The sequence below is a fragment of the Nicotiana tabacum genome, chromosome 5 (genome assembly GCF_000715075.1).
Source record: "Nicotiana tabacum cultivar K326 chromosome 5, ASM71507v2, whole genome shotgun sequence".
Taxonomy (NCBI): Eukaryota; Viridiplantae; Streptophyta; class Magnoliopsida; order Solanales; family Solanaceae; genus Nicotiana; species Nicotiana tabacum.
In genome coordinates this window covers 155,622,119-155,644,325 of record NC_134084.1, presented here as the reverse complement: position 1 = coordinate 155,644,325, position 22,207 = coordinate 155,622,119, and the positions used below count along the sequence as shown (strand labels likewise).

At 37.3% G+C, this 22,207-nt stretch overlaps 2 protein-coding genes across 2 annotated transcripts; one reads left to right on the top strand and one right to left on the bottom strand.

Moving 5' to 3' along the window:
• The first annotated feature begins 3,263 nt into the window (after positions 1–3,263).
• LOC107763564 (E3 ubiquitin-protein ligase UPL3-like) lies at positions 3,264–15,035 on the top strand. The gene is made up of 18 exons (XM_075254223.1): positions 3,264–4,395; positions 4,570–4,680; positions 4,784–4,900; positions 5,086–5,256; positions 5,325–5,486; positions 6,304–6,552; positions 6,645–6,766; positions 6,914–8,306; positions 9,531–9,623; positions 11,052–12,596; positions 12,712–12,936; positions 13,077–13,181; positions 13,398–13,478; positions 13,570–13,638; positions 13,765–13,893; positions 13,977–14,099; positions 14,245–14,415; positions 14,688–15,035. The coding sequence occupies exons 1-17, from the start codon at positions 3,640–3,642 to the stop codon at positions 14,308–14,310; spliced, it is 5,517 nt and encodes a 1,838-aa protein (XP_075110324.1). The 5' UTR covers positions 3,264–3,639; the 3' UTR covers positions 14,311–14,415; positions 14,688–15,035.
• A 2,008-nt stretch (positions 15,036–17,043) lies between these two features.
• LOC107763563 (beta-galactosidase 13-like) lies at positions 17,044–21,923 on the bottom strand. The gene is made up of 18 exons (XM_016582050.2): positions 21,619–21,923; positions 21,355–21,450; positions 21,146–21,258; positions 20,993–21,059; positions 20,823–20,915; positions 20,454–20,597; positions 20,124–20,218; positions 19,921–20,026; positions 19,760–19,844; positions 19,475–19,593; positions 19,180–19,344; positions 18,923–19,101; positions 18,712–18,821; positions 18,495–18,604; positions 18,229–18,336; positions 18,000–18,107; positions 17,735–17,880; positions 17,044–17,644 (listed from the first exon to the last, which is right to left on the bottom strand). Exons 1-18 carry the CDS (start codon positions 21,787–21,789, stop codon positions 17,170–17,172), a joined length of 2,490 nt encoding a protein of 829 aa, XP_016437536.1. The 5' UTR covers positions 21,790–21,923; the 3' UTR covers positions 17,044–17,169.
• Positions 21,924–22,207: the final 284 nt, after the last annotated feature.

The window sequence follows — 22,207 nt, the reverse complement described above, 5'->3', positions numbered from 1 at the left end:
CTCAAGCCGGTGCATATAAATCATATGTACTGAGCTTGTTATAGATGTAACTAATACGAGAACCAGTTAGTGAAAATATCTGCTAGCTGATGATTCAACTTTACAAACTTTGTAACAATCTCCTGAGAGTATCTTTTCTCTGACAAAGTTACAGTCGATCTCAATGTGTTTAGTCCTCTCATGGAACACCGGATTTGACGCAATATGCAGAACAGCTTGATTATCACACACCAGTTCCTTCTTGTTGATTTCTCCGAACTTCAACTCCTTGAGCAACTGCTTGACCCAAACTAGATCACACGTTGCCATAGCCATGGCCAGATATTCGGTTTCGGCGCTAGATCGAGCAACTACATTCTATTTCTTGCTCTTCCAAGAGACCAAATTACCTCCTACTAGAACACAGTATCCGGACGTAGAACGTCTATCAGAAGGTGATCCTGCCCAATCAACATCTGTGTACCCAATAGTCTGCTCGTGGCCTCAATCCTCGAATAGTAACCCTTTGCCTAGGGCTAACTTTATATACCGAAGAATGCGAACAATTGCATCCCAGTGACTATCACAGGGAGAATTCATAAACTGACTTACAACACTCACCGGAAAAGAAATGTCTCGTCTAGTCACTGTGAGGTAATTCAATTTGCCAACCAACCTCCTATATCTCGTAGGATCTCTAAGAGGCACCCCCGTCCAGGCAGAAGCTTAGCATTCAGATCCATATGTCAACAGGTCTGCAGCCCATCATTCCAGTCTCCTTAAGAATGTCTAAGGCATACTTTTGTAGTGAAATAACAATACCTGAGCTAGACTGAGCAACCTCAATACCTAGAAAATACTTCAATCTGCTCAGATCCTTAGTCTGAAAGTGCTGAAAGAGATGTTGCTTCGGATTACCTGATCATTGCCAGTAATAATAATATCATCAACATAAACCACCAGATAAATACACAGATTAGGAGCATAATGCCAATGAAACACAAAATGATCAGCTTCACTATGAGTCATGCCAAACTCCCGAATAACTGTGCTAAACTTACCAAACCAAGCTCGAGGAGACTGTTTCAAACCATATAGTGATCTGCGCAATCGACATACAAGACCACTAGACTCCCCCTGAGCAACAAAACCAGGTGGTTGCTCCATATAAACTTCTTTCTCAAGATCACCGTGGAGAAAAGCATTCTTAATGTCTAACTGATAAAGAGGCCAATGACATATAGCAGCCATGGACAAAAAGAGACAAGCATATGCTACTTTAGCCACGGGAGAGAAAGTATCACTATAATCAAGCCCAAAAATCTGAGTGTATCCTTTTGCAATAAGACGAGCCTTAGGCCGATCAACCTGGCCATTCGGGCTGACTCTGACCGCATATACCCAACTATAACCAAGACTTACCTGAAGGAAGAGGAACAAGCTCCCAAGTGTCATGCAACAACACCAGACTGATAGAATAGTGTTGTCCTTTGTGCATCTCAAATTTTACCTTCTTATAAAGTTTAATTAAAAAAGAAAACTAAGTCAGTCAGTCAGTTTTATTTGGAGCGTGAAGCAGGAAAAATACCGCAAAATTGAAGAGCATTTTCAAGCCATTGTTAGCAGTTAGCACTATGAGTGAACTCTTCCTCATTTCGGACTGAACCATTAGGTCCTCCTGTCTTCGACTTACAATCATATGTTCCTGCATCGTGCCATCTACACAGAAACACAAGTACGTATTTAATACTAAGTAGTTCATCCACATGTACTTATTTTAAATTATTCACGAATTTAAACATGAAATTAGGTAAGTCGAATAAACTGAATTCCTCATGTTATTTGGACGAACGAAGTAGTTTTATTCAGCAAAATGAAGGACGGAGAGAGTGTATGTATACGCATATCGAAGCATGATAGGAGCACAGTTTTTGCTGGAGATAAGAGCGCGGAGATCTCGACGAGCTTTCGCGACTTCTTTCAATTACTCAACGTCGACGATTGGCTTCGCCATTGTCGGTGGATCGACGGTGACGACCGATCGGGATCGGAAAATTTTGGTTGCGAAATTGAATGGTTTACTCAGAAGTCAGAAGCAACGGAGAGTGATTAATGTTCCAGAAAGAAAGTGTAAAATTGTCCTTTCTCACGCTCATTTTATACTCGTATTTTTTATTTTTTTGTTATTAGTTTATTACTTTATCAGTCAATTTATTTGGTGATATTTGATTGTATTTATCCCACTCCTTGACAATACTTTTTACAATATCATGCAAAATTATTTTATTTATAAATTAAAGCTAGATTAAATAAATAAAAAATCGGCCATTCGAATTCGATAAAATATATTGTCATTCGTAATTAGAAAGTCAAATTTGACTTGCTTGGAATTGTCTTTAATTGTACAAGTCGAATTTGACTTGTGTGACTTAGATTTACTTATATATTTCTTAAATGTACAATTAAAGGAAAATAAACAAGAAAAATGGAACTCTCAACTTGATGCATTTTAATCAACAGTAAATCTTTAAAAATAATATAAATTTAATTAAGATACAAATCTAAATTTTCAAGAAAGAAATATAATCATAATTATTAAAGTTAATATTCGATTGATCGGAAAAGAAATATCTGGTTAATAAAACTTTAAACTTATTATTTACTGTGTAATATGACATCTTTTCTTCCAAATTAACATGCCTTTTCGTATTATTCTAATTTAACAGATTAATATTTTTACGTTTAAATAAACAGTCTCTCCTGATGTTTATTTTGTTTGAAGATACTAACTTAAAATCAAAATAAAGAAATTGATTTTAGATATTTCAAAAACTTTGAAAAGAAAAATACTTTGCAAACCAAACACTATTTGGCGAAGGCCCTTGGCCTTAAAGGGTGTTATTTCGAATTTATCGAAATAGTAGCCCGTCGTCATTCGATCGAGGTCGGTAAACAGCTACAAATAAGTACATATAAGGGGTTCAGGGGAATAGGGAGATTGTAAAGAGCCTATTGCTTAGGCAAGGGCAGGCTTCAAGCATGCCCAGCAATCCATTAAGTAGGCGTTTGGACATAAGAATTGTAAAATTTGAAAAAATGATGAAAAGAAAAGTGAAAATGACATTTGAAATTCAGAATTGTGTTTGAACATAAATTTTAGTTTGGATTGTTTTTTAAGTTTTGTGAGTGATCTGAGCGAAAATTTTGAAAAATAACTTTTTGCATTTTTTTAAATTTTTATAAATTTTTAAAATACATATTCAATTGAAAATTAGAAATTTTATGAACTCAAATTTTTTTGGAAAAATCTTCCATCAAATTTTATGTCCAGACGGGCACTAAATTCTTCTCTTACCCACTTTAACATCCTCTTTGAATTAATTGTAATTATAATAATTAGCTCAAATGTGTTTAGAAAAAGGTCAGTAATAAAAATCATATTTTACACACTACACACACATAGATTCCTCGAAGAGCTCCATGATAATTCATTGCAATACATTAAAATCACTTGAATTTTCCAAAAATTGCGACTTGGATTGAGCTAAGATCAATCAAAATCCCTTTTTTACCTCACCCAAATTTGTGAATTAGGGTTTCTGAAAAGATGGCGATAATTCCGGTATACTGTGTCTGATCGCCGATTGTCGGCGACCTTGTATGGAAACTCGGAGCCGGAAACTGACGGAGGAAGCCACGTCATCAGCGCCTTCTTCTTCTTCTACTTCCTCTGGTCCCACCACACGTGCCACTAAGCGTGCTCGCTTCACCTCACGCGCCCCCTCAGCTCGTTCCCGTTTCACAAATCGTTCACTTCGTATGGACTCCACGAATGAATCCTCCGGGTCGGGTACCCGAGCCCGCCGTTCGGGTTCGGGTAAGGAAAAAGAACACGAAATTAGGGATAGGGATGATGAAGATGATAACGATAATGATAATGAAAGTGAAAATGATGTAGGGATTTTGCATCATAATTTGACGTCAGCAAGTAGTGCACTTCAAGGACTGTTGAGAAAATTAGGTGCTGGATTGGATGATTTGCTGCCGAGTTCAGCAATGGTGGGGTCCACTTCGTCGTCCAACGGGCGGCTGAAGAAGATATTATCGGGTTTAAGAGCTGATGGGGAAGAAGGGAAACAAATAGAGGCATTGACACAGTTGTGTGTGATGCTTTCTATTGGAACAGAAGACTCTTTGAGCACTTTTTCAGTGGACTCTTTTGTACCTGTGCTTGTTGGGTTGCTTAATAATCATGGTGGAAGTAGTAATCCTGATATTATGCTTCTTGCAGCTAGGGCGCTAACTCATTTGGTTGATGTTTTACCATCTTCTTGTGCTGCTGTTGTGCATTATGGAGCAGTTTCATGTTTTGTAGCTCGGTTGCTCACTATTGAATACATGGACTTAGCTGAACAGGTGATAAAGTTTTATTCTTTACAACAATTGTGCATCGATCCTGAACTAGTTGGGGTTGGTTAGAAATTCTCTATATAACATCTCTGCAAATAGAATAAGCATTGTTAAATCGCTTTACTTAATATTGGAATGATCAAAATTTTAAGTTATTATGCTAATGTTTATCTTTAACAGTCTCTACAAGCTTTAAAGAAGATATCTCAGGAAGACCCAACTGCTTGTTTGCGAGCAGGTGCACTCATGGCTGTGCTCTCGTATCTCGACTTCTTTTCCACTGGTGTTCAGGTAGCAAAGCTAATAAATTGTAAATGATGTTATGGACATAAGCCATTCTTAGTTCCGTTAGTAGGTTGAGTACTATTCAGATTCTATTTTCATCCTCCTATAGAGAGTAGCATTAGCAACCGCTGCTAATATGTGCAAGAAGCTGCCTTCGGATGCGGCTGACTTTGTGATGGAAGCTGTTCCACTGTTGACGAATCTCCTTCAGTATCATGATGCAAAGGTGAGAGCATCATCTCGTCATGCCAAAATCACAGGATGATTCAGCAAATAACTTGGCTTGCTGAACTTATTTGAGTCTCCCCTCCCTCCTCCCCTCCCCCCCCAACCCCCCCAAAAAAATATTTTTTTTTTGTTAAGCCTTCGTTCTTTATCATTCTTTTTCTTGGTTCTTGGATATGTTTGTAGGTATTAGAGCATGCTTCTATCTGCTTGACCCGGATTGCTGAAACATTTGCATCATCTCCAGAGAAGCTAGATGAACTCTGCAATCACGGACTTGTCACACAAGCTGCCTCCCTCATCTCAACCAGTAATTCTGGAGGTGGTCAGGCTTCGCTCAGCACGGAAACTTACACAGTAGGTTTAGATCTTGAATGTGTCGATCATTTACACGGGTCTGTATTATGACTTGATTTGGTTTGCAGGGCTTGATCCGGCTTCTTTCTACGTGTGCCAGTGGCTCTCCATTAGGGGCTAAAACCTTGATGATACTTGGTATCAGTCGGATCCTCAAGGACATTTTATCTGGTTCTGGCCTCGTGGCGACTGTCTCTATTTCACCTGCCTTGAGCAGACCTCCAGAGCAGGTATGTGTGATAGCTTTAATTTTCGCAATCCACTGCTTGCTGTGTTTGTCACTGTGATTTGTTCAGGAGTATCAGAAAGAAAAATATGAACTTTATTGAATCATTGAAAATATGGAACAAGTAGTGCATATCGAATATTTAATATTTGTGGCATGAGGAGACGCAATTAGATATTCTATGTATTTGTCATACGGATAAAGTGAAAGTGAACAATAACTGGGGTTTGAGTACCATTAGTTTGTGAAATGAATCCATTACTGTGTCTTTACTTTGTCATTCCCCCAAGGGATAGATGTTCTATCAAAACAACGAGAAATTGCTAGAGTTTTTAAATTCAGTCAAACACTGCATTAAAAATAGTGTAATAGCCGGGGGCTTCTCCTCCCCCTACCAAAGGAAAAAAAATCCAGAAAAGCAACAATAAGAATGTTCGGTAGATGGTACCACACTCCATGTAACACGGATTAGCGGGCCAACCTTTTGTTTCAAAAACAAGGCCGTACTCGTACAGTGTGTCTTTGTCTGGAATGAAACGCCCGAGTCCAGAACGGGTTTTTCTAATTAATAATAATGAGGATCTAGTTAGTTCATTAACATTCAAAGCTTATCTATTTCTTTTTCTGCTCAGTTGGTACACGTCCATGGAAGCCCTGCAAACTTTCCTATTAAGCTTGGTATTTTTGTTTGGTGTATTCATGTAATTTGCTTGACATATTCAAACTGCTAGTTGAATTCGATCTCTTTCGTTAGCTACTTTCTGGGCATTCTGGTTGTTGCTCTTAGGATTGACCCCAAGTGTAATTTCCTCTTATTATAGATTTTTGAGATTGTGAATCTGGCAAACGAGCTTCTTCCTCCGCTGCCTCAAGGAACCATCTCTCTTCCAGTTAGCACTAATTTGTTCATTAGGGGCTCGTTTACAAGGAAACCTTCTGCTAGTGGTTCTGGAAAACAGGAGGATCTGAATGCATCTTCTCCGGAGGTATCAGCTCGTGAGAAACTATTGAATGATCAACCTGAACTTCTGCAACAATTTGGAACGGATCTCCTCCTTGTTCTAATCCAGGTTAGTATTATAACTCTACGGGTGCATTAATGTCACTACCTTACCATAGTGGACACTAGAGATGTGACTTTCTGTTGCCCTTTGCTGACCAGACATATGGATCCAGTGTGAATACTGCAGCACGCCACAAGTGCCTCTCAGTTATTGGAAAACTTATGTATTTCAGTAGTGCAGATATGATTCAGTCTTTAATGAATGTCACTAACATATCAAGGTATGTCGGGACAGATTAAAGCTTGTTCTTTTGTTTCAACATTTAGCACGTGGAAGCTAGTTTATCCACAGGACAATATCTCTTTGCATGATATTTTTCTCTGTGCGAGTTCCATGAAAGTAATGCTTGAATATGATGTCTTTGTAGTTTCTTGGCTGGGGTTTTGGCTTGGAAGGATCCCCAAGTACTGGTGCCTGCTCTTCAAATAGCAGAAATTTTAATGCAAAAGCTCCCTGGAGTTTTTGGCAAGATGTTTGTCCGAGAAGGTGTTGTTCATGCTGTTGATACCTTGATACTGACTGAGTCTCATGGTTCTGCTACTACCCAGCCAACACGTGGTGAGAAGGAGAAATGTAATCGACGCCGTAGCAATAATTCCAATACAGATGCAACTTCTGTTGAAGATCCTAAAAGTCCAGTTCCAAGTATTGGATCTCCGCCAGATCCTATGGAGATTCCGACAGTCAACTCTAACCTTCGGATGGCAGTCAGTTCATGTGCAAAATCTTTCAAGGATACATACTTCCCTTCAGATTCAGAGGCTACTGAAGCTGGTGCCACAGATGATCTTCTACAATTGAAGAATCTCTGCATGAAGTTGAATGCTGGTATCGATGAACAAATAGCTAAACCTAAAGGAAAGTCAAAAACATTTGGGCCTCAGCTTGGGGATATTTCTATCTGTAAGGAAGAAACCTTGGCTGAAGTGATTGCTGCCATGCTGGGAGAGCTCAGCAAAGGGGACGGTGTTTCAACCTTTGAGTTTATTGGAAGTGGAGTTGTTGCTTCTTTGCTCAATTATTTTACGTGTGGATATCTTTCTAAGGAAAAAATCTCTGATGCTAGTTTGCCTAGGCTTCGAGAACAAGCAATCAAAAGATACAAGTCTTTTATTGCAGTTGCTCTTCCTTCTGGTGTTGATGGTGGAAGTGTGGTTCCCATGACTGTTCTGGTCCAAAAGCTTCAAAATGCTCTATGTTCCTTGGAGCGTTTTCCCGTTGTGCTGAGTCATAGTTCCAGATCATCGACAGGAAATGCACGTCTATCTTCAGGTTTAAGTGCTTTGTCTCAGCCTTTTAAGCTGCGCCTTTGCAGAGCTCAAGGAGAGAAAACCCTCCGCGACTACTCCTCAAATGTCTTGTTAATTGATCCTTTGGCAAGTTTAGTAGCTATTGAAGGATTCCTCTGGCCCCGAGTTAAGCGACCTGAGTCTGGGCACAAGGCCTCTGCTTCTTCAGGCAACTCTGGGTCTGGGACCATACCTGCAGGAGGCGGTGCATCATATCCATCTATGTCTACTCCTGCCTCTGCACCTCGTCGCCATTCTACACGATCTAGGTCAGCAGTTAATATAAATGACAGTGCTAAGGGGTCACTGCAGGAAAAAGATGGAAGCTCTTCGAAGGGCAAAGGAAAAGCGGTTATGAAGCCTGCTCAAGGAGATTGCAGGGGACCTCAAACAAAAAATGCTGCTCGAAGAAAAGCAGCCTTGGATAAGGATACAGAGGGGAAACCTGTTAATGGGGACTCTTCTTCAGAGGTAATTTTGTTCACTTTTTTTTGGTATGCAAGTATGTATGTATGTATGTATGTATGTATGTATGTATGTATGTATGTATGTACGTATATAGAAGATTTTTGGCTTGGTAGTTGCTTGAGTTTACACGACTTCAGATTGAAGGAGTAACCTTATACGGGTCTCAAGTTAAACCTCAGAAATGTTTAGAGCCGTTAATTGTAGATGTCTTGTTTTCTGTTCTTTTCTCTTCGTGTCATCTTGGAAATTAGTTGGTGAAACAGGATGATTGTTTAAAAGAAGGAAGATAACAGGGAACTTGTGAAGGCTGTTAACCACGTAGCCCCTGCTAGTCTTGGATAACATTGATCAAGCTAAGAAAGGATATTATCTCTTGATGGTTTGTGATTTTTCCAAGTATGGTTCACAACTTCTCCAAGCCATTTAAACGCTGAAACTTGAAACCAAATCGGGCTTCGTTTTAGTTTATGAATTCACCGAAATTCGATTAGGAGTACAGGGTTTTAAAAAATTATATTTTACATTGGTAGAGGCTAGAGCAGCCTTAACTTAGGAAATCTAATGTCCCATCAAACTTATGTTCATAAAATATAACTTTGAGAAAAAGGGTGGATAATTTTCTTTTTATAAGGGTTTATACACGAACTAGCATTTATGTATGTTTTAAAAATATACTTTTAGTCAAACACCGATTTACAATTTGGTTTTGTTTCAAAAGATTTTGTAACCAAACTGAATGACAGCTTTGAATGGTTTACAAACTAAACTATTCTCTTCTAATTGCAAATTAAATCAAACTGTAATATTATTGTTTTGTTTACAGTTTAAACTGTATTTTGCAAACCCTTGTCAAAAGTTGAACTCCCATCTCTCAAGTAAGAAGCAAATCATATGCATCTGATTGATATCTTAATTCTTAGCAACTTCATTGAAAATAATCAAACATTTAGTTTCACATCTCAAACTTCCTCCAAGGTAATGTAATATCTTCATCTTCTGGCTGATAATTCTTGACATAATCAGCTTTTTGAAGGAGATCAAAGTGATTTGTTAATCACCCCCTATTGCTTTATTGAAAATTTGAGTTTTCCAGATGAAGCAAAGATATTTATGGAAACCTAGATTTTTTTCCTGGTTGTTCCTTACATTTTTCAACTACTAAGCCGGGGTTAATGGTTTTGATAACATCATGACTGCTGACATTTTCCTGCTTGTTCTCATTTTAAGGATGACGAGCTGGATATTTCTCACGTTGAACTTGATGATGCTTTGGTGATTGAAGACGATATGTCCGACGAAGATGAAGATGACCATGATGATGTTTGTTACTAAATTTCTCTCCTTTTTCTTTTCTTTCTATTTTTATTATTTTTTGCTTAATTTGTTCTAAAGGGATTAACTCGATCTTAAGAGTTTGAAGTCTTCTTGACATTGTTAGGCAAATGAAATAACTTTGGCCTGGAAACTTTAGATTAGAAGCTGCAGTAACTGTAAGCCTTTGATTTTCTGATTCTTAAAGATGCATTAGTGCCAAATAATGAAATTTACTCTTTCTTTTAGTGCAAGGAATGTAGTTAGAAGTACATAAATTAAAGAAATGTTGGCCAAAGGGAGCAAGCTCATAGGACACTTTTAAGTGGGTTGATTGCGTGGGAAAAAGAAAGGAAAGCCTGATTAAATTTATTCTATTAGAAAACAAACATGAAATTAATGTGCTTGTGGATCAGGGTTCAAGTAAAAAATCAGAGTTGGTCTGGGTTTTGGTTTGCGGATCTCAGAATATAGGTTAAATCTGTTCTATGACAGCAAGGGGCTGTGAGATGAAGGATCATTAAGTAAGGACTGTGGTTGAGAGTGCACATACTTTTATCCTACTTTTAGTTCTTGAGTAAGGCATGGAATTCGCAATGAGATATACTTTCTTGGGCACAATCAAACCCTTCCCTTCTATATAAGTAACTGAAATTTTAGAATATAAAGTAAACTGATTTAGCTGGTGTTGGTAGGAAAGTCATAAGCTAGGTGAAGCCAGTGGGGTTCTCTTTGAGGGGATTTTTGTTGAGGGGAGGGGGTAGAATTTGGAAGGTATGGGGAGGACGTAAATTGGACATTTCCTCCTGTTCCCTGTGTGTAATCCCACCCCTTGTTATGGAATTGTTTGTCACTTAACTTGTACCTATAGCAACCCAAGACCCTTACATAGAGCATTGAATCAACGGATTGGTCATTCCTGTTAAAAAAATAAACCAAACTTCGGATAGTAATTTTGTCAGCCCTCCTAGGGCAGGCTTTGGGATTCACCTTATCTTGACATTCTTAGGAGTGCATAAGTAGTAGGTTGAAGATGAATAATGCAAACAATAGATAATGACATCTGCCCAGAGAAATATGACTTTAACCCCAAAAAGAAAATACCCAGGAAAAATTTGTGGGAGTATCATTTATAGGAAGAGAAAGAATAGTTTTTAAGTGGGGAAGTGTGTAGGGGCAATTTCATTGTCCACCGAATTCTGAAGCTGGAAATATCGGATATCTTGGTTATAAAAAAAGTAGGTATCTATTTACAGACTGCTTTTTTTCTTGGGGGTTGAGAGGAGGGAGGAAGGGTTTGTATTTGCTTTCCCGTATGTGCATACCTTTATCCTTTTCTCGATGCGTCACTCTGAAAATCTCTTTGAATGTTAGATACAGATGGTTGGGCACATATGGTTTTAGCGACACTCTTACTTTGTCTGCCCATATTTCCAGATGCTGAGGGATGATTCGCTTCCTGTCTGCTTGCAAGATGAAGTGCATGATGTTAAATTGGTAGATTCCTCGGAGGATAGTCCTCTTGCACAGACGCCAAGTGATAGCCATACAAATGCTGGTGGTGGTTCTAGGAGCAGAACCTCCGCTGGGGGATCTAATTCCATTGAGTTCAGGAGTAGGAGTTCCTACAGTTCACGGGGTGCAATGTCATTTGCTGCTGCTGCCATGGCGGGACTTTCATCTGCTGGTGGTCGAGGTGTGAGGGACGCTAGAGATCAGCACGGGCGCCCTCTATTTGGCTCTGGTGATCCACCAAAACTAATATTTTCTGTTGGTGGAAAGCTGCTTAATAGGCACTTGACTGTCTACCAGGCTATCCAGCGGCAGCTTGTTCTAGACGAGGATGATGATGAGAGAGATGATGGCTATGATTTTGCATCCAGTGACGGAAGTAGGGTTTGGAGTGATATTTACACTATCACATACCAAAGGGCAGACAGCCAAGCTGAGGGGTTGATGAATGGGGCTGGGAGCTCAATTTCTTCCAAGTCTACGAAAGCCAGTTCTTTGGAAAGTTCCAGTGCTGATCCCTCCTTGCTTCAAGCATCATTGTTAGATAGTATATTGCGGGGAGAACTTCCTTGTGATCTGGAGAAAAGTAACCCTACTTACAGTATTTTATACCTATTACGTGTATTGGAGGCGCTGAATCGGCTTGCCCCCCGTTTGCGTGTCCTTTCACTGATTGATGATTACGCTGAAGGAAAAGTTTCTAGTTTAGATGAGGTCAATACTACGGTCGTCAAAATTCCTTATGAGGAATTTGTTAATAGTAAGCTCACTCCAAAATTGGCACGACAGATCCAGGATGCTCTTGCACTTTGTAGTGGGTCTCTTCCATCTTGGTGTTACCAGTTGACAAAGGCCTGTCCATTTCTTTTTCCGTTTGAGACTCGGCGCCAGTTCTTCTATTCAACTGCTTTTGGGTTATCACGCGCTTTAAATAGGCTACAGCAACAGCAAGGTGCTGAAGGTAATGGATCTACTCATGAGAGAGCAGTTAGAGTTGGTAGATTGCAGCGCCAGAAAGTTCGTGTCTCAAGGAACCGCATTCTGGATTCTGCTGCTAAAGTAATGGAGATGTACTCTAGCCAAAAAGCTGTTCTTGAAGTTGAATATTTTGGTGAAGTTGGTACTGGCTTGGGTCCTACACTGGAGTTTTATACCCTTTTAAGTCATGATCTTCAAAAAGTCGGACTTGGAATGTGGAGGTCTGGTTCATCATCAACGTCAAATGGACATTCGATGGAAGTTTGTGTAGATAATAAATTAAGTGGGGGTGATAAAGATCTTGTCCGAGCACCTCTTGGATTATTCCCATGTCCCTGGCCACCACATGCTGATACTGTTAATGGAGGTCAATTCTGTAAGGTAATTGAACATTTCCGCTTGCTTGGACGTGTTATGGCCAAAGCTCTTCAAGATGGACGGCTTATGGACCTTCCATTGTCAACTGCCTTCTATAAGCTTGTTCTTGGCGAAGTAAGCTCTACCTGCTGTTCTTTGTCATATTGCACACTTGTACTCTGTGATCAGTTGTTGCACGCACCTTTGTATTTTATCTGTTCCACTAATGTTTCTAACTTAAACACTGCAGGAGCTTGATTTGTACGATATTCTTTCTTTTGACGCTGAATTAGGGAAGACTTTGCAAGAGTTACAAGCTCTTGTTAGTCGAAAGCAATATATAGAATCTATGGAAGATCAGAACCAAGACAAATTTTATGACGTGCATTTCCACGGGACACCAATTGAGGATCTATGTTTAGATTTCACACTTCCCGGCTATCCTGAATATGTTCTTAAAGCAGGCGATGAGAATGTAAGCAGTGATATCTTGGATGTTATCCCTTTTATTCTTTTGTTTCTTCTCTTTTTACTTTTGGTATTTGATAGAAGTCCCTCAATTGCATGCCTTGTTTCTGTTGATATTTCTTTCAATACCTTGGATGGAATTTGCAGGTGGATCTCAGTAACTTGGAGGAATACGTTTCTTTGGTAGTTGATGCTACTGTCAGGTCTGGAATCAGGCAGCAAGCGGAAGCTTTTAGATCTGGCTTCAATCAGGTTTGCTGCTGTCGTAAGCCTTTATAGCTTGAGGATTTTTTCTGGAGAACTTAAAATGACTAAGATGATCTTGTGGGGTTAAAACAGTACATAGTGGGACAATCTGATAGTTCCTTGTTGCAGATCGTGATTTATTTAATATATTAGCAAATTAGATATACCTGTAGATGATTTTATATCTAAAAATAGATAACTTTTAGGCTCCACAATTTTCAGGTTTTTGACATTTCAACTCTACAAATATTCTCTGCTACAGAGTTGGACTACTTGTTATGTGGCCGTCGAGAGTTGTGGAAGGTAACGTTTCTTCTCATGAATCCTCTGGTTATGATAAGGCTTAGATTTCCTTCATTTGATTGAATATGTTGTGTTCTTTTTTGTTATGCAGCCCGAGACGTTAGTAGATCATATTAAATTCGACCATGGGTACACAGCCAAGAGTCCTCCCATTATTCACGTAAGTTTTGTTCTTCTGCTGTTGGTGAAAAAACTGCCTGAAAAAAATGATGATTAGGATTCTGTTCTTCATCATTCACTTATATTTGTTTCAAGTTTATAAGTTGTAATATATTATTATCCTCAGTTACTAGAGATTATGGGAGAGTTCACACTGGAGCAGCAACGAGCATTCTGTCAGTTTGTCACTGGCGCTCCCCGGCTCCCTCCAGGTGGTCTTGCTGGTCTGAATCCTAAGTTGACAATTGTGAGGAAGGTAATGGTTGTAGCTAAAAGTTAAGTGGGCCTATTTTCCATGTCTCTTTATTTCAGTGACTGACCATCATATCTTTGGAACAGCATTCATCCAATGCTGGCAATGCAGCACACAACAGTAATGCACCATCAGAATCTGCAGATGAAGACCTACCTAGCGTGATGACATGTGCTAATTACTTGAAACTTCCTCCCTATTCTACTAAGGTAGAGTTTCTCTTATTGCTATTGCCATATGCTGCCAATGTTCTCCCTGCGTCTGCGTCTTACAGCAGTTTGATATTTCCTGTTCCCAGTCAGTTCTGTGTCTTTTACCCCAAGTAAATTTCTTATGCATTATTTCACTCCACAGGAAATCATGTACAAGAAGTTACTCTATGCCATTAATGAAGGTCAAGGATCTTTTGATTTGTCATAAGCCAATAGTGACAAATGGACTTGTGCATAAAACTTGAGAAAATTGGTGCTTCTGGTCCTCGGTAATGCTGCTGTTGAACATCGTCATCAAACTAACAATAGCAAGGTCTGTAAGCATCTAGAATCGGATGGGTAGACATCGTTAGTGATACATTCTTGACTCGTTTCTTTTCTACCTTTATGTTTCAATGATAGTTTCATCAGTGCTCAGTTTTCAGTTAAGTTACTTGTTAAATTGTATACTGAGTAATTTCTTTGTTGTCTATTGTCTAAGGCATGTAATTGTGCTTGCTGACTTACGTTGCTTGAATGCATTGTTGCTTCTTATTCAAAAAATTTAACTCTTACTGCCTGTGTTTTGGCTGTTTAATTTAACAGCTGAGATTGAAGCCTTGTTCAAGATTTCTCAGGGGTTCTTTCTGCTGCTGTGAAGCTTGTTCAAGATTTCTGCAGGAGTTGTTTCTGCTGTAAATTTTCGTAAATACGTAGTAAGATTCTTCTTCATTTTTGACACACTGAGCTCGTAAAGTACATAAGTGTATGGTCACAATGTTGCCTCCGTCCTTTGACTTCTCACAGATTTGAGATTATAACTTTCCTTCGACATTTCAGCTATTTGTAATGCATTGTAATAAATTCCATTGAAGCTCACACCAACACACGGTCCTTTGTCAATTGTTGTTGTACTAATTGGCTATTAGCGATTAAACATTTTGCTTCTCTGAATATGGTAGTTTTGAAGTATCCTGAGAAGTTCTCTAATTGTCAAAAGTCTGTTGAATCTATATCAGATACAAATACAGTCAGACCTCTCTACAACAACATTCCTATATAATAACCATTCACAATAAAAGTTAAGTTTTTTTAGGAATTATTTTTTATATTATGTTAGTAATATATGCCCTCTATAACAACATTTCACTATAATAAGCAAAAAGTGTTAGAACAAACAAGGCTATTATAGAGAAGTTTGACTGAATGTATCTTTATAAAATGAGTTTTGACAATATTAGGAACTATTTGATGTCCGCTACATCATTTTTGTTTATTTCGTGTCTTTGTATCTTGAAATTTATAGAAATGTGATCGGGCAGCATTTTTCAAATTCACGAAAGTTGATATTGTATGTGGATTTTAGATAGGGAAAATGACATCATATAGCCGTTCTCAAAATAATAGCCAGAAAAAAAAATATTTTTTTTTGTATATATATACATTCTGTATTTCCGGGTTAAAAGTGAAAAAAGTCGCCCAATGGTAAATGTCACTTTTAGTCCGCGCCAGAATTTATTTATATTCAGTAGCCGAAAAAGTATATAAAATTCGTATAATTTTTGTATATAACATATATAATGATAAAGTTCAATCTGTTGAATACTGAATTTGTTGGGATAGACACAGCTTATATAGAGTGAAACGGATAATAGGATCATATAGTTTTAAAGTTATGTTAGAGAAACAAAGCCAACATAGTTTTCTCTTAGGACATATCTTATGAAATATAAACAAACAAACATATAATTATAGAACCAAGGCTCAATTAGTAGCACCATTTTATCTATAGGAAACAAACTCGTTTCCTAGCTAGCCTTTCCTCTTTTCTTTTTTTCTCTTTTTTCAAAAGGTTAAAATTTGTTCGTCAAATGTTATTCATACCTCCGACCGGATGAATGGAGGAATGACTGACCTAGATTTTCATGAGCGTTAGCCGTTTTTGGAGTGCCTATCAAGGGTGCTAGCGCATACTCCGGGCTGATCAACACCACATGCACCTCACATCTCGGCACAGTGAAAAGTGTAACCCCCTATTGTTCCATTCAACTATATTTATGGACTAGTGGACTCATTGGACTCTTCTCTCTAACCTTGAGCATGAAGCCAGTGAAATTCATCCTTCATTTCATACCTCAGGTGCCTAGCTAGATCCTATTGTAGCTAAGTTGCACTTTGTACAAAAAGTAAACGTTAAATTTAGATTAACTAGGGATGTACGATATTTTAAAATATTAAATCACATTGACTGGTGAATACTAAACATTTACTCTATACCTTGGGATTAATCCTTCGCTTTAAGCTAAATTCACTTAGCTGCATCAGAAAATATTAGTAACTCGTGATGCTATAAGACTAAGCACGAAAAAAACATATTTAACATCAACTCAACTATCATATGGGTGGATTAGGCTTTGACCAATCTCTACATTGTAATACACACATACACTTACACATAAAAATGGAAAATTGTTTCTTCTGTAATATAGATGTTTCTGTTTAAAGACCATTTGGACACAATTCTTTGTATTTAACTCAATTTGGACACATTCCTTTTCTTTATTTTTCCTTGGTATGACCTAAAAGAAGTCCATAAATATTGCCAACAACTTGCCATCATCATTTTTCTTTTGCAGAAAATATACAAACTATGTGAGGTTATAAAAAAATATTTAAGTTATATATTCTGATAGTGTAAAGAATTACCAATATAATTTAATTGGGTCAGTGCAGACAAATCAAATTAAATTAATACAATAAAAGTTGGTTAATATCAATCTATCAAACATGAATTAATTTATTGAAGAATGTAACAACTAGTAAAAAATTGAGTTATTCAACTTACAAAAAATGCCAACATCTTCATATATATAAAGAAGCTACCAAGAAAATTTGCATCCACAATGTGAACAATTTTATTCCTTACTATAAGCAGGGAATATAAATAAATCAAAGACTAATATTGCTGAAATATTGTGTTTTATTTGAAGTAATACAAAACAAATTGAAGCTGTGAATACAAGGCATAAAGTCTAGTATATACATTTAATATATGTTATAGCCAAACTTTCAGCCTATATATATGGCCCTAATTCTTATTCCCACACTTCATTTGAACAGCCAATGTCTTGAAAATATTAGGGCATGGGTCCTTGCTCGCCTCGTCATATACTTCTCTCTCAATTGGAACTGTGCATGTATTTTTGCCTAAGCAATATTTTTCTACAACTTTGAGACTATTAATAGAAGTGCAATTTCCATTGTACAAGTTTCCACATGCACCATCTGGATTACCATAACTAGCAAACTCAACTTTTTCAATAATTTTGTTGCTGGGGCAAGTTAAGTGTGCTCCTGACTTGAGATCTTCTACGACCGCGACGAAATCAGTACCGGATCTTTCCCATGATTTGACATGAGGAGGATGGTATTCAGTAATGATGCTGCAAATTGTGTCTCTGTTTACTATTTGTACTTCAATGGTTTCAGGGTGACCACCGGTTTCCTCAAAGATGACTAGAAGATTGTTCGTTGGTTTCAAGAAAGCTCTTGGAATATGGTACCTGAAATATCACACGTAAAATATGTTATAGGACTGTTTTGGGGGATTTCTTTTTTTAATTTATGTGACTTTTTTATAGATATATACTTACTCGAACTGAGTGGGCTGTCCAAGAGGAGAGAGGAAAGATGACCAATAACGACCAAGGCTATTACCATTGACCCACATCATACCCTTTTGCATTTTGTCCATTTTCAAGGCCACTGGGTTGTTGCCTTCTGGGGCATCGAAGTAGGTCTGCATCCCAAAAGAAAATAAATTTTTAGATAAAGAAAGAATAATTACAGGTAATTGTTCGTAAAAACTGAGATTAGTAACCTAAAAAATAAAGTATATTACTTGACTTTACTGCTTACCTTATACCAAGTAACAGCTCCTTTAGTAGGACCATTTACAGGAGTCCATTTTACTTTCTTTGCACCCTCTTCAGTAAATAATTGCTCTTTTTCTCCAAATACACCAACCTGTTAAATGGCCATCAATTATTTTGGTTAATTATCAGTTGATTTTATACTTTTTATTAGGTTATATTTGTCAAAGATCAAATAATTGAATATCATTATGTAATATTGTATGCTTTTTCACCTCATGTCCCCAGTTGTTTTGGGTTATATCGAGTGTACCAGCCATCAAACCTTGAACCGTTATACCTCTAGGTCCAGCAAACCTCTTTTCCATGTAGGCTCCACTATTCTGCATTGTAATAAATTCGGACGAAAAAATAATAAGTAACACGATATATAACAGGTTAAATTGCACTGAATATAGTTAGACCGTCAGTTATTATTGCTTAAATAATTTGCATATAACTTATTTTCTTAATATTGTGGGGAAAAAATTGAAAAAAATACCGGGAAGCCCACTGTCTCGGCCAAAATTGAGATGGTGTTAGTTCCAGGTTTCAAGATGACAGGCTTCTGGAAAACAAAGCTCTTCTCAATGTTGTTACCATGTCCAAACCCTGAATAAAGAATTTTTATATTATCAGTACGACTTAACACTATAGCATGCAATAATATGGTCAGTGTATAAAACGTAAACTCGTTCCAATATCAAGAATCAACGTACCAACAAATTCGCCATTAACAAACGCAGACAATGCATGTCCCATACTTGCGATTTGGAGGACGGGGAGGATATCAGGTCTCATAGGCAAGTCATGGCGATCAAAGTTGATACTATTATCATAACAAATTCAACATTAGAGTAAACTCAATTTGATTAATTAAGATAATAAAAGGCATTAACAAGAATAATAATGAACTTTAATTATAATTACCTTGTACTGTACCAAGCATAATCTGAGGTATCCTTTGTTAAACTATAAAGTTCCAAAGGTTCCCTGTTCTTAAGTGACAAATCACTAATGGTTGGGACTTTTTCTTGGTACATTTCCCATTTAAGATTCTTTGCTTTCTCTGATGGGAGGAAATTCCTTGAATTATGTTGAGAGACAATCTGTTTTCCAAAAAATAAAATTAATGTCCATTTTCAGATTAAAATTACTTTTTTTTTTTTACTATGTAATATATTTACCGTTTGAGTGTTGTAGACAACAGTCTTGCAATCAGGGAGAATGCTAACAGATTTCTCAGGTAAGTAATATTCTCTACCCCTGAACTTAATTGTGGCAGGTAAAGTTGTGTGGTTATTGGTTAAAAATGCAGCACAATCAGTTCCAGGCTTCTCATAAACTGTAATCTGTAAAATAACAGTTAAGAAAATAATTAATGAGATTTTAATCAATTTTGAACAAAATTTCTTACTCCTAGTATGTAAAAGAATTTTTTTTTAGGGTAAATTAAAAATACAAATGGTTTTAATTAATTACCTCAAGGTGTTGGTTAATCTTTTGTACAGAGGGAGTTCCCCAAAGGAGAGCCCTTCTTGATAGTCTTAAAGCTCTGTGCAAATCTCTCAAATGACTCCATTTTGGTTCCCTATACAAACCTGAAAACATATAATAAAAATATCTATTAGTTAACCATTCAGTTATATATATGTTATAGTTAGTACTGTTTTTATCAATTAATGTTTGTAACAGATGTCTGTTAAAGTGACCGGATTACAATATTTTTTAAATCGTCAGTGCATAAAATTTAATCGTAACACTAACCAAATTCGTCGAGGGGAGCTTCGTCATAGTAACGAGTTGTTACGAAAGAAGAGCCAGTTCTTCCATAGTTGGTTCCACCATAGTACTGAAAATTAACAAGAACGAAATTAATTTTAAGCCATTTTTTAAAAGTTAATTTATGAAAAATAATATATATGTACCATGTAATAGTTTGTAAGGGTTCCGTTTTTAGCAAAGAAACGAGCTACAGAAAATGCAATATCTTCTGCTGCTCTTTGTGATGGTGGGTCTCCAAAAGTCCTATATCTGCAAATCATTTTTTAAATATTAGAATTTAGACATAACATTACAATTTATTAGACATTATAAAAAAAAAAAAAAAAAACGAAGTTCATATACTTACTGGGCAGTCCAGTTTTCAGTCCACAAAGAAGGTTTGTTGGGACCATTTGGACCTGTGAAAGTATCTGCACAATGCCTTCCATTGCAAGTGTTGATCTGTGGAAATAAATTGAGAAAAATGGAAAAGAATTATTATATTTTAACTATCATTTTATTTGGTTATTCATATGAAAAAAGCAGTCCGGTGCACGAAGCGTTCAAAACGCAGGGTCCTGGGAAGGACCACACCTCAGGAAAAGCCTAGTGTAGACAGTCTATTGTAATGCAAGCATCAGTTGCTGATTCTACACCTCGAACTCGTGACCTATAGGTCACACGGAGATAAACGTACCACTTGGGCAGGGGCATCCTTTTGCTTGCACATGATCCAAGGGACACCATTGTATAATCCAGTAGCCATGTTAGCAGCCCATTCTACATATTTCTTCCCATTGTCTCTGTATGCTAGTTGTACATTGTTGTACTCGTTTTCGATCTGCGTTATAAGACCACATTAGTAGATGGTGCTTGATATACAAGTCCGTCTTCTGTACATATATAAACTGTTGAATCTCTTTGAAAAGAGGCTTCTAAGGTCGCGGCAAAGGTGCCTCAAAAATTGTTGTAGGTTACCGTTCTGAATTTCGTTACGTCTGATATTCTTGTATTTTTTAATTTTTTTTGATAGAATTAGTGATTTCGCCAATTTTGATATACATACCTGAGCCATGATGATGGGGCCTCCTTGGGGAGCAAACAACTTTTCCTTTTTCATCAAATCAATGACCATCTCTGAGTACTTTTTCATGTGGTGCTGCGAGACAAAGAAATAAACAATTTAATTAAAAACCAGTTAATTGTCTGTAATTGTTTAAAATGTGATATACGTACGATGAATGGTTCGTTATAAGAACGGAATGTGATATTTGGAACCTCCCTTAGCCAGTACGGGAATCCTCTGTAGTCAATAAACCATAATTAAGCAACTATAGTTAATTATAAACAAAATTATAGAGAGGTCAAAATTGATGGATTTGTATATACCCTTGATTCCATTCAGCCTCAATATATGGTCCAATCCTGAGGGTTACATACAAGCCTTGTTCACCAATTGCCTTGATGAATTTCACCACGTCATAATTTCCTTCAAAATTGAACTGCAAATTCAAAGGAAAAACAGTTTAACCATTTTGATCTCCTTGTGCACAAGATTGAAATATAATGTTCAAATTTGAAACATTGACGTTGATTACCTGGCCTTGAACGGGCTCGTGAATATTCCAGAAAACATAAGTCTGGATTAGGTTCAGACCTCCTTCCTTAGCTTTCCTGATGATGTCTGGCCACATCTGCAACATTCCATCACAGTATGATTTTCGTTAGCAAATCCAATAAATGTTTACGTACTATGTCTAAAAGACGTAGAATCTTGAGTTTGTTGGTTCAAAATATTATTACGTGATCTTATTATATGTATACATATGTGCACATAGTTCGATTCAGTATCAATTGGTTACCTCAGGAGGCATACGAGGATAATGAATGGAACCAGAAAAGAGCAATTCCCTTTCACCATTGACGATCATTGAACGACCATCATAGGTAACACCTTTAGTTTTTTCTCCGATTGCAGAAGAAACCAACAAGGAGAGAAGGGCTAACGACAGTAACCGACTTAATATCGCCATATTGTTGTGTATTTTGCTTTTTTTTTTTTAGAATTATTACGATGAGTGAAAGTGCAAGGACAAGAAAGGAGAAGAAGACAGAAAGCTAAAAGGCACCTCTTCCTTATACTGGAGGAGGTACCAAACTAGCTGTCTTGATTTCTCTTGTAATGTCTAAGTTTTGTTCCAATTTATAATGATCATGTTGGGATATGTTTAAGGCTTAGAGCAATTCCTGGATTTTCATGGTCTGTTTTAAAGTCAGTTTTTTGTTCCTAGTTTGTAGTTTCTAACTAACTATGCCCCCTCTCTATTTGGATCCAGAATTAATCAACGTTCATTAATGAATGGTTGTAATTTAATGTTGTTTTTAACGAAGAAATACTTCTTTGGATTTGGAGAATTGTTCAACCTCCCCACCCCCACCCCCAATTTTCTC

Excerpts from the sequence above, each read along its gene's own strand:
- LOC107763564 (XM_075254223.1), top strand. The coding sequence starts at position 3,640 with ATGGAAACTCGGAGCCGGAAACTGACGGAGGAAGCCACGTCATCAGCG. Across the intron at positions 5,257-5,324 it reads TCAGCACGGAAACTTACACA|GGCTTGATCCGGCTTCTTTC; the intron begins GTAGGTTTAGAT and ends TTTGGTTTGCAG. Across the intron at positions 9,624-11,051 it reads ATGAAGATGACCATGATGAT|ATGCTGAGGGATGATTCGCT; the intron begins GTTTGTTACTAA and ends CCATATTTCCAG.
- LOC107763563 (XM_016582050.2), bottom strand. The coding sequence starts at position 21,789 with ATGGCGATATTAAGTCGGTTACTGTCGTTAGCCCTTCTCTCCTTGTTG. Across the intron at positions 18,108-18,228 it reads AAAACAACTGGGGACATGAG|GTTGGTGTATTTGGAGAAAA; the intron begins GTGAAAAAGCAT and ends GCCATTTAACAG. Across the intron at positions 17,645-17,734 it reads GGACAGCCCACTCAGTTCGA|GTACCATATTCCAAGAGCTT; the intron begins GTAAGTATATAT and ends GTGATATTTCAG.